Genomic DNA, 12,600 nt, shown 5'->3' with positions numbered 1-12,600 from the left:
AAGAGCAAATGGATTCCACCATTAGCATTTGCAAAAGGCATATATATATAACTAGCAACCAAGTCAACTGAGGGAATCATAAGAGTGACTACATTCTCACCACCGTAAACACACTACTAACCATTTTTATTACAAATTACTATTTAGAAAGAAAATAAAAAATTCTACTCAGGACATTCTATATGTAACTTTCTTAAGTAAGATACTATCTACAATCATTCTAGAAAATAAAGTGCCAAGATAAATTATTTAACAAACAGCTTAGGAAACTTGTTAGATGAAAGAGATGATCATGTAGATGAGCTGACCTCCGTTAATTAATTGCAAGAAGCTAATCTAAATAAGTAAGATTGATGTTAAAAGAGTATTTCAGAAAAAAATATAATTTTATCCATGAACGGTAACTCATTTACTTATAAGAGTCATCGAAGACTAACTATAATGAATAAAAATAATTAGGACAGAAACCATTTAGTAGAAATAATTGCTTAATTTAATCTCTCTTCTAAAGAATTAGTGAACATATTACTGGGACCCATTAGATTACTAAATTCCATTAGACGTGTTAAGATTGTATTGTTTTTCTAGACTGTTTCTGGTTAGCAGACAACAAAATTATCCTGATTTAATTTCATTTGAATGTAGTTGTAAAGAACATAAAATGATTGTCTTGTGATAGCTTAAGAGAAAAGAAATACTGCATTAGGTATTAAAACTTCAGGAACTTAGTCTTATTAATCTTTTCAACATTAGGAAGGAGACTGAAGTAATCATCCTTGATTGAATCAAAAATCATTGAAAGAATCATAAAATTTAACTGCAGAACTAAAAAAGATTTGATAGATAGAGCAAAATTAGAACATGAACTTAAAAAAAAAAAAAAAACCCCAAGAACATGAAAGCATTTTTCAAAGGGTCTACACCAATTCTGTAATAACCACACAAGCCTCGGCCTTGTATTACATTCAGAAAGACAATGTAACTGTGAACCTTAAGCGTGTCAAAGGGTAAGAAGAAAACTTTTTAAGACAGTATAAAATTACAGTAAGCATTTTGAAAAGATAACCACAAAATATTTTCACAGAGGGGGGAAGAAAAAGACTTAAAGCCATCAATTATTCAGAGATATCATTTATAAACAAATTATTTCTTCCTGCTACTTAAAAAGAACTTACTAGTTTTATTGTGAACTCTAGATATCTAATACTCACCTTAACTACAAGAGGAGTCTCAAGTAAATGTAATTCTGATGCTCTGGAGGTATTCTGATGTGATCCTTTCAATTGTGAACTTACGGGCAATGAACTGGATGCTAGACACAAAGGAAATCTTGGGGGGCTTTGCTGAATAAACCCCGAACACTGAGAAGGCTGAGAGACAGGATGAACAACCAAATCCAGTAGTCTGTAATCAAAATATACATATGAACAGAAAACTCCAGGTAACATTTATTGAGATATATTGAGGGGGGAAAAAAATCTAAAGAATTTAATATTCCATTTACTTTGATTCAGAGTTTTATATCCACTGGTAAATAGATAATCACATGCTAACATAAATGAAGTTAAGGGGCCTTCCTAGTGGTCCAGGGGTTAAAGTCTCAGTGCTATCAAGCTATCGCCAACCACTGTGGCCTGAATTCAATCCCTGGCTAGGGAGCTAAACCACATGGTGCAGCAGACCTGTATCTTGCCCGCTGCTTCCCTCAGCAGTGTATTTCAGTGCTCACCACTATGTCTCTGGTGAATCCTCTTACCCCTTGCTCTCTGGTCTACACTCCAGTTCTTGTATGCATGAATAAAATATTTAAAAAATCAGTTCATAAAGTCAGAAAATTATTCAGCAGCAAAAAAGAGAACTAGGAATTCTAGTTAACTAATGCAGTAAATAATACCATCACCACTGCACAAATTCTAGTTCTCTTCCCTATCTTTTACCAATATGTAGAGTCCACACTATGTACCAGACATTTCTTTTCAAATGAAGATGAATTGTTGATGACTTAAATTACTAAAGAAAACAAGGTAAAACTTCCCCAGCAATCCATCTGCTAAAAAATTCATTGTTACTAACATGTAAAAATCTTTTCACTTACATGCAAAATACTGGTTTGTTCTTTTAGTTCTGATCACAATAAAGACTAATACAACAAGAAAAAGCCAATAGTTACAAATTAATAATGTAATGACAAAATGGATTCTCAAGACTCAACTGAATAGTCTTCTAGACTGTCCTGAATCCATTACATACCAAATATAAAATTGATCTCATTGATGACTTGCAATAAGCATGCCTAGTCCAAATAGTTTGAAAATTTTAATTTTTAGAGAAAAAAATCTAATTTCAGAAGTGAAATTTTCATGTTACAATTCCTGGTGGACCATTTGATAAGGTCACTCATTTTCCAGTTTCCTAGTTGTTTATTTGATAGCTATTTTTTCTATCATTAAAATCACTACCTTTTTACTACACCAAAATGCCTATGTGGTTCTAGTGAAAATAATCAGTAAAGTGCATGTTTCAGAGCCTAGAAATAAAAACTTAGAGTTCTGTGTTTTCCTTGTTATTCTATCCTTTAGGGTAAATGCAATTTTCACTATGACCAACATAGGTCAGGTATTTTTAAGATCGAACCTGTTTTTTACCCAGTGGGGAAATATATGCAGGAAACATTTTCGTAAGAGAGGGTCTTTCTACTAACAAGTACTAAGTACAGTTTTGAGACTTCCACCAAATTAAGAATATCTGATCAAGCTGCTAGATATTCTTCCTCTAATGTCTGTTCTGATTCTTTTCCTTCTCTGCTTCATGTATCTTCAAATTCTGTATTTGTCAAATGTTTGCTCATTTTTATATAGAGCTCCCAAATATATAATTTGTTAAATGCCTTTTATATGCCAACATTTTACGTTTAAGGTGCCAGTTTATGAACAACTGCTTTTTAAAGTAGGGGCCATGCAAAAAACATTATCTACTGAGTAAAATCAAAATTCTTATGCTAACAAGACTACTGTATTTAAGTTATACTAAAAAAAATAATTGAGAAAATATCTTTATATTTTTGATTATGGTATTTCTTCAAAAAAACATTAAATATTGCACTAGGTCTTAGGATTTTCTCAACAATTTTTGATCACGAGCCAAGTATGTATTTGGAACACAGTCAAAACACAAACTACGTAAAATAGCACAGACCCTTATTATATGCAGTGCCTGTTAATACTACCCATTCTCTTTATCAGTCAGTCTAGTCAACTTACTACTCACAAAGCAAACCAGTTTGAAAAATATAGAATTAGGGAATGGAATGATTCTTATTAAAAAATATTTACAACTCAATGGCTTTAAAGATTCTCAAAGTACTTTTTTAAGTCCTTAGGCCATCAGTCAAAAATCTAAACTTATTAATGTTCCCTTCTTGAACATCAGATCTATAAAAGTACAAAGGGGGGCCTCCCTGGTGGCGCTAGGGGTTAAGACTAAAGTTACGATGCTATCCACAGCCACTGCAGCACGAGTTCAATCCCCGACCAGGAGCTACTCACATGGCACAACAGACCTCTCCTGTCTTACCCGCTGCTACCTTCAGCAGTGTATTTCAGTCAATCTGCCTGTTCTGCTCTCTACTCTGGTGAATCCTCTCATCCCCACCCCCGCACCTCTGGCTTGTACCCCAGGTCTTGTATGCATAAATAAATAAATCTTTAACAAGAAAAAAAAGTACAAAGGGACCAAGGAAAGTGACTTGTGGAAAAAGTAAGAACTACTGAGAGGAAAACAGAAAGTAACAATGATTCTTGAAACAATCTTCTTACACTTTCCTGAGGATACTTAAGAAAACAACCCCAACCAAAATAAATTTAATCCAAAAAATGGGAAATCCTTTCAAGGATTTCTGTTCAAAGGATTCCTTTGAAAAATATATGTTACGTACACTATGAACAGTTTTGGTCCTAATATCAAAAATTAAAATAATTTCATTCCCATGAAATCTTTATCCTTGATAAAATGTAAAGAATAGAAAATTATAATAATCATGGGCTTCATCAAAAAATGAAGAACACATTAAGAAACACTTGTTTGTTCTCCGCTATTAAGTGATTATCAACTGTTTTTCAACTAATGTCCTTTTAAATAAAACACAATCATAATTTCATCTTGAATGTAAAACTTCCATTTACCTATTTACCTTTCTAATACCATAGGATAAGATGTAAAAATATTACTGCATGTGAAGAAATCATACAAAAATTCTAAGCAGACTGCAGTTGATGCAAAATTTCCTAAAATACTGCCAAAATTATTTAAAACAAAAGCAAGCCTTAAAAACTCACTCAAGAACACAATCTTTGTAAAATTTTAATGATAACTGAAAACAACAATGTGTTTAACTACCTAACATTGTGTCTCTGAGAACAGCTGAATAAATTCTTACCTAGAAATTTTTTGTGAGGCTTTTGAAATTGGTGTTCCAACAAATGCCTCAGGCAGCTCTGGATCTGGGAGAGAATATACTATAGGAGATGGTTCTTCTATTTTAGGACTACAAAGAAAATTAATATTTAACTTTTGATTATACATCACAAGGAGTATTAAAAGTATTTAAGAAAGTGGGATTAGACAGGAGAGAAAGACTTTCACTTTTTAGTTTGTACATTGCTGCTTATTTAAAATAACAACACAATCATTTTTAAATTTAAAGACAAAAGATTTTTCTGTCTTACATTATTAATAAACTCTTAAGGCTGGACTGTTTATGAATGCTGACAACATCTGGGAAAGAACACACAGCATCACTATAAAAGATGCAAGAAAACGTACCTATTGTAGAGGGAGATGCTATTTTTAGGTTCACTGTTTGTCCAAACCTCTCCAATTTTAGACAACACATTATTGATGAAAGTAGATCTTGTTAACACAGTCCCTGTTACAGTTTTCTTTGGAACTGCTGATAATGGTTTGGGTCTAGAAACTGTAAAATGAAGAATGTAGTGTTTATTTTCATTTAACACAAGGACTTTAATATAAGATTAATATGAAAGTTATTGGAGAACATGGATCTCAAGATTAACAGTAATTAAAATTGTATTTGATTTAGTGGTATCTATGCAGAAATTAACAATTTGGGTTTTGGGGAGATGGTGAAAAAAATTATCCTACCCATTCTCTAAATTGAAAGTAGTTCTTCAAATGAAATAAAGGGGTCTTTCATTCTGTGTTAGATTCCCAAATAAACAAAACTTCCAAAGTCTTACATTTTTTGTGGTAGCATGGGTTACAAAAACAAAGTATCACTGTTTTGTTTTTATCTAAATATAACAATTATTTCAGAAGATAACCATTCAATTTTCTTTCTAGCCAATTAATTGATGGCACTTTCTTTTTTTAACACATAAAATTAAAATTTAAAAATTAAAATTTTAATTTATATTAAGATTCCCCTGGTTGTCTCATAAGTTATCTTATTTATTCCTTTTTTATAGTAGTAGGTTTGGCTTACAGGGTTGTTTGTGTAAAAGAACTATAATATCTTCCACCTCAGATGGTGTTACCACACTGCACACCACCAAGATACACATAATCCATTACCATAATCCTTGATGACATGTTTTAATAAATTTTACCTTCTCGAAGAACTGATGATGTTGACAAATGGTAAGGCTTTGCTCTTTCAACGGCTAATTTTCGCTGGACTCTTGGAAGAATTTTCCCATATTGGTCTAGTATAGAATTTCGAGCAACTGATCTCTCCCGCAAACGAGGATCACGATCATTCTATAGAACATACCATAATTGTTAAAAATATAATTATTAATACCCAAGAATATCTTTCTCTGCTAACATACCCATTCTTCTAATCCAAGGACCTCATATACCTAATTTTATCAATTCTTACAAATAGATAAATTCTACATTTCTCCTACCAAGTCTTCTCCACAACTAATAAAACAATGGCTATCATTTACTAAGCACATACATGTGTGAATGCAACATTACTTGACAAATACTTCACAGATAAACAAAGCTTATGGACAATGAGCAAACTAAGAACGAGTTTAACAGCTCATGCTCTTTGCATTACAGCTCCTACAGCTGTTCTTTACTTCTTTATGCAGATATACTTAAGTGTGGGCAGACATCTTAACAGAAATTCTTATAAATAACAATACCCTGGTATCAATTCTGCTATATATGGTAAAAAGAGCATTCGCCAACCTCTAGATTATCTAAATGCTGTGCTCACCAGACTATAAGCTCTTATAAAAAAGTCATTAGTTTCCTTATTCACATGTACATCAAAATTAAAATAAGTTAGCTATACCATAAGATTAATCTTCAGAGTTTGGTTCAATTTCAAGGCAGGGATATAATTGGCACGTTGCAAATGATGAACTAAAAGGAATTCATGGTTCTGAACACTGGTGCTGGACTGCAAAAATCTCACCAAACACTCCTAGGAAGAACAAAATAGATTTGTAAACTACTAACTTATTCCAAATTTCTGACAAGTTCATACAGGTAAGTCATTACCTGCTCAGTGTCTGTAAATGGTAGCTTCAGTAAATCCTCCATCAGGCCCATTTCCTGACAGACTTCATATGTGTGCTTTAGTAACTCTTCTATATTCAGCCTGTGAGAATGTTGTCGTAATAAACTCCAAGCCTCAATCATGCACCTGAAATCCGTATTTATCCATGTTTAGTCTTCAAAAAGCTGTATTTTTAGTTTATTTTTTATTTTTAAACAATATTTGCTTCCCCCCACCCCCTCAGATTGAGTACCCATAGAATTTCCTTCCCCAAGGCACCCGTGCACCATAACCACAGTCCTCTGTACTCCTCCCAAAAAGCTATTTTAAAATTTTCAAAACAAATAATTTAACCTAAGGACTCTCAAGATAATTTGTACATGTAATTTAAAAGTGCTTTGATAGTTTAAGGAATACTAATCACTCACAATGAAGTGTGCTAATGCCAACAGAAGACAAATCATCTAAGACTTAAATATATTTTTTAATTTACATAACAAAAAACATTGAAAAATATCCACTACGATTGATCATGTTTAATGTAGCAGTTAGAATATTTTGAGAAATCAACAATTTTCAAGACAGAAGAGGAGGTAGAATAAAAAATGCCTAATTAGACAGGGATAGCATCAAGGGAAAAGTTCAAAATCATCATATCTAAGTGAATGGGTAATTTTTATTTTATGAACATCTTAATAAAAAAGTTTTTACGGAAATAACCACCAACATTGGGAATAAAGACTTATATAAACAATGTGTAGAAACAAGGGCCTCCCCTGGTGGTGCAGCAGTTGAGCGCTGGGTTGCAAGGCTGCCCGCAGCCTCTGCAGCGCCAGTTCAATTGCGGGCCACCGGCAAGGGTCCCAAAAAACACCAATGTGTAATATGTGAACAAAGCCATACATAGAATTTATTATTCACAATGAAAATGCACTTGAGGAAGTTTTGGCAGTATAGTCCCAGGCTTCCTGTAAATACAAAGTTCCTTTAGGAAGCAAAAGGTACCCACTATTGGCAGGTGAGGGCCACCTATTATTTTTCTTGTTCTGGGACTAGAATAGTCTACAAGTCCTTTTCCTCAGGACTTGTAAAGACCACTAACCTAAACAGGTAAGATTTAGGCATATTCCCTAAACATCTACATCTGAATTGCCTTGCCACTTCTCTTTCTACCAGCACAGATAAGATAGTGTGGTTGTTATAACCTGAATGTTTTAGAGGGATAATTTTTTTCCTAAATCAAAAATATAGTAATTTGAAAATGAACACAACATTTTTGTAGAATGAGAAATAATGAAAATAAACTGAATACCTCACTATTAAAAAAAGCAGATGAAGGCATGAAAAGATGTTGAATTTGACTTAGGATGGGTGTACAGAATCTTCACTGTACTTTTTATTTTTGTTTATATTGAAATCTTCTCTTAAAAATGTTTATATAAAAAAAAAATCCAGTGGAAAAATAGTGATAAAAAGCCATTAAAAGTGGTAGTAAAAACCATGAAAATTAAAAAACATTGACGTGAAAAAGACACAAGTCTTAAAAATATGGAAAACTTATGTCTTCATAAAAACATTTTCAACATAATTTTAAATCCATTGTAAAGCAAAGTAAAAAGACAAATGATAAACTTAAAGGAAAAAACAATCTCAAAGGGTCAATAGCCATAACATACAAAGAATTCTAACAACTACAGAAAAAACAGACAGGTAATAAAAAAAGATACCTCTCCATGAAGAGATGTATTTTCTTCTTACTATAATGTGATCAAACACATTATGATTTTCACCTATAAGATGGATATACCGGGCATGCCACAAGCAATGGGAGGTTAAAATGGCATAAACACTTGGAAGGTTAATTTGCTACAACTATCAAAACTACAATTGCAAATATCCTTCCACCCTGTAATTTCACTTTTAGGATCTTATAAAGGTGCAGTAATATCAAATGTGTGACAACTCATGGCAAAAGACTGAAAATGGCAAAAAAAAAAAAAAAAAAGTGAAAATAACATTACATTAAAAATAATCTAAATGCTCATTAAAGTGAGCTACTTAAAAAGAAATACTGGATCATCCACACAATGAACTACTATGCAAGAGTTAAAAGTATGGATGCTTTCATGTACTACTGTGAAATGAGCATCAAACTATTGATAAATTGAAAAAAGTGTATTACAGAAGAAAGTATACAGCATACTTTACATTATACAGTATACTTTACATTTTTAACAGGAAGAACGAACATATATGGGTTGTCGGAAAAGTCATGACTCATTTTTGCCTAAAAAATATACATCATGACTTTTCTAACAAACTAATATATTTGCTAACGTATAGCATTAGCAACATCTTAGGAAGTACACAGAAGAACTAATTAACATGATTGGTTTCCAGAGGAAACCAAGAAGATATTTTATATGTTCTGAATAAAGTATATAAATGTCATACTATTCAAAAACAAACAATTAAAAAGACATATTGGACCCTCCTCTCTGGCCTATTGGTAAGTTGTGTTGTTTTTTGTTTTTGTTAAGTTTTTTACTTTAAGATTCTACTTCCCATTAAATAGTAGGATTCAGATGAATTTATTTCACTCAACAAGTATTAGTCTGTAACAGCATATTAAAAACAAAACACAAATGATCTTTTATCCTAGTTTCCCTCACAGCAGGAAAAGATAGTTACCTCCACTTCAAGAAATGGTTGCTCCATTGCCAACACTTACATACATTTTAAAATTAGAATCCCTAAACTCTCCTTAATCCCTTGTTCCTATGGTTGCAAAGTCACAGTGCAAGGAAGAGCAGTAAGAAAAATAATCTAATTGATGAAAGACTAGACTACCATGTTGGCAGTAAGCCATTTCAATAAAAAAATATATGGGGGTTCTTTGTTATACAAGACAGAAACAGCCACAAAAAAAACTCAAGAGGCAAATCTTTAAAAATGCTATTCTACCTAAGAACATAATCATCACACTGTACAGACCAAAATGAAAAAATAAACTCCAGAGAAGTAAACAAGCAACCACTGATTTCTGGGCAGTATAAAAGCAAAAGACTGGGAAAAGGTTTACCAGGTATAAAAGAATTGTTGGTGTGGCTCTATTGACAATTAGCCTATAAAAATAAAAGGTGATAGTAAAAAAAAAAAAGAAAAAAGAAAAATTTAAGCTCTTATGTAACAAATTAAACTACAAAAAGCTGACAGTATTACAAGAAATAGAAAATTCATTGTTAGGACACAGGCTGCCTACCTCTCTTAGTAACTTATTAAACAGATTACACACAAAAAAGTCATTGATGCTGGAAGATTAAAGTCAAAATGAACAAATGTGATCTCAGACAAATATACTTGAAATCTCACCTAAAAAATGAGTTACACACTGATGACCTACCAATGAATAAAACAAGTCTTACTAAATATAAAGGATGGGCATCACAATGATCATGATGTGTGATCATAATGCAATTAAGTTCCAGAAGAAAAGGTCATTTTTCAAACCTCCATTTGATAATTATACCTTCTAAATAACTACTAGGAAGAGAAAAATATAATGGGACTGTAAATATTAAAGTTAGAAGACAAATATAATTAAAATTGTGGCATGAAACCAAAACAATGTGCAGAACATTCAGATTTGTATTTTTATGTCAGATTTAAGAATAAAAATGAGAAGCCACCCAATCTGAGTAAAAAAGTACAGAATTCAAGAAATAAAATTGAAAAGCATACATAATGATTGCACTTACAGAAAAAAAATTCTTAGCTCTATTGTACTTCTAATAAACTAAGACAAAACAATGTTAAATAGCTGAAAATCTAAAGCATATTTTTCTACCTTCAATCTACCACTGTACTGTGCATCATAATTAATTTTCAAGTAACCTGTATTATCCTTCTCCTTCCCTAAGACCTTTATGCTGGTAGCTTTTCCATGGTGTGAACTGTATTGATGGACATACCATCACAACTGTGGCTTGGCATACAGGTTACTTAACATTGACAGATCAAGAATCCTAAGAATAGGGCTCCCTGGTGGCACAGGGGTTAAAGCCTCAGCACCATCAAGCTATTGCCAGCCACTGCATCATGAGTTCAATCCCTGGCTAGGAAGCTAACCCACATATGGCACAGCAGACTTCTCCTGTTTTGTGTGCTGCTCCCCTCAGCAGTGTATTTCAGCATATCTGCCTGCTCTGCTCCCCACTCTGTCTCTGGTGAATCCTCTCACCCACTGTACCTCTGGCCTATACCCCAGTTCTTATATGCATAAATAAATAAAAATAATTCTTTGAAAAAAGAACCCTAAGAATACTATGTAATAAAACCAAATAAAAGTAAAATATTATACATTGCTAAGTCTATTTCATCAATTGCACTAATATACATGACCAAGAGCCTGTCTGTACTCTCAAAACATGTACTTACCTATTAAAAAGCAGAACGGTTAGGTGAAGGATAACATCACTACCATTGGACACCGTTGGCTTCATTGTCTGAATGTATCTGAGGGCTTGTCTGTGTTCACCCTGACTCATGAAGGCTTGAATAATTTTTGAATGTTGCCATGATACAGGCTTTGCAGTAGCTGGGTGAAACAGAAGATCCAAACCACTCTAAAAATTTTAAGAAAATTGATAAATATTATGTTTTACATCTGGACAAAGTAGCTAACACTTTTAAAAAAAAAAACAAACCAGGCATTACTAAGGTCTCAAAAATCAGGATCAAACAGTTTAAATATGTTACTTTAACTTATGGTACATTTTTATTTTTAAATAAAGGCCTTATACTTTTGAGATTTTATTATGACATTATAATTTTTCTACCACCAATTTCAGTACTTATCAATGCAGTTCCCCAATAGATCTCTGAGATAATCATCATGGCATTTGCACTAGGTGTATTGTTTATTTATTTTCTTCTTTAGAAACGAACCTGGAAGGCCTCCCTGATCGCACAAGGGGTTAACACCCAGCCAATGAAGCTATCCGCAGCTACTGCAGCACGAGTTCGATCCCTGGCCAGCCAGGGAGCAACCCACATGGCACAGACCTCTCCTGACTCACCAGCTGCTCTCCTCAGCAGTGTATTTCTGTCACTCTGCCTGTTCTGTTCCCTACTCTGTCTCTGGTGAATCCTCTCACCCCCAGCATCTCTGGCCTGTACCCCAGTTCTTGTATGCATAAATAAATAAATCTTTAAAAAAAAAAAAAAGGAACCTGGAGTTCTGAAGTGTTTTATTCTTCTATTCTTACTGCCTAACATGCTTGGTGAAAGTACTGAATAAACTGAGTTCTTATTTTTAGGAGTAGAATGTGTATCTTGAATATCAAATTTAATCTGGTTATGCAATTTTCTAAAATGCTGACTAAAAAAGTGTACATTCTAAGCAAACTAAGAGACTTACCTCATAGTCGTTGTGATCTATCAACCAAAACCCTTGAATAAGTTTAACCTGGTCCCAAGAAACGGCAAAGGCAGTTGGAAATGATTCAATTGAAGTATTTGTTTTGTTTGGAAAAGAATACATAATATCAAGTAGCAAATAAATTGTCTTTAAAAAAGAGAATTAAGGACAATAAACAAAGTAATTCCTACACACGTATTTATAATAGGTAGCAATAAAATACAGCACAAAAGAGGGAAGAGACTTGTTTTACTAGTCAGAAAACCGTTATGGATATCTAACAATGGGGTTATGGTTTTACTAAATGTGGGTATGGCCAATCCCACCTGTGCCTTTATTTCATTCTCAATGATTACAACCACAAAGATGAATAAAACATACTTTTTTCATAGAGTCTGCAGCTTAGCAATTTAAGAAACAATAGATAAAACCCTCACCAGCAAAATCTGGCAGCTTAAAGGAAGCACATCATGTATCTTATAGATAATGATTGAAACTGCATTTTTAGACTATGAAACTGGCTTTAGTATACAAATGTAATGTAAAGACCACAAGGCTTGAATACAATGCCTAAGGCTAACTTATATTCATATTCAGAATGTAAGTTAACCTCTTAAAAATAACTACTTGTGTTTTAGAGCAGCTGCTCTTA

The 12,600-nt window shown here is 33.0% G+C and overlaps 1 protein-coding gene across 2 annotated transcripts in view; it reads right to left on the bottom strand.

The window, feature by feature from the left end:
* Nucleotides 1-12,600, bottom strand: part of AHCTF1 (AT-hook containing transcription factor 1) — a gene marked incomplete at its 3' end in the record, with an annotated part of 58,768 nt that overhangs the window by 18,032 nt on the left and 28,136 nt on the right. For both annotated transcript variants that reach the window (XM_084253646.1, XM_084253647.1), the window contains exons 19-26: nucleotides 11,949-12,095; nucleotides 10,967-11,154; nucleotides 6,532-6,676; nucleotides 6,323-6,454; nucleotides 5,625-5,775; nucleotides 4,822-4,972; nucleotides 4,436-4,543; nucleotides 1,212-1,404 (exon numbers count right to left, since the gene is read on the bottom strand). In XM_084253646.1, coding sequence (XP_084109772.1) covers nucleotides 1,212-1,404; nucleotides 4,436-4,543; nucleotides 4,822-4,972; nucleotides 5,625-5,775; nucleotides 6,323-6,454; nucleotides 6,532-6,676; nucleotides 10,967-11,154; nucleotides 11,949-12,095 — 1,215 coding nt within the window. The remainder of the gene's footprint in view (nucleotides 1-1,211; nucleotides 1,405-4,435; nucleotides 4,544-4,821; nucleotides 4,973-5,624; nucleotides 5,776-6,322; nucleotides 6,455-6,531; nucleotides 6,677-10,966; nucleotides 11,155-11,948; nucleotides 12,096-12,600) is intronic.

This window comes from Talpa europaea (assembly GCF_964194135.1).
Source record: "Talpa europaea genome assembly, chromosome: 14".
Lineage (NCBI taxonomy): Eukaryota > Metazoa > Chordata > Mammalia > Eulipotyphla > Talpidae > Talpa > Talpa europaea.
The sequence above is the reverse complement of the archived record's forward strand: the minus strand, read 5'-3'. Positions and strand labels throughout refer to the sequence as shown.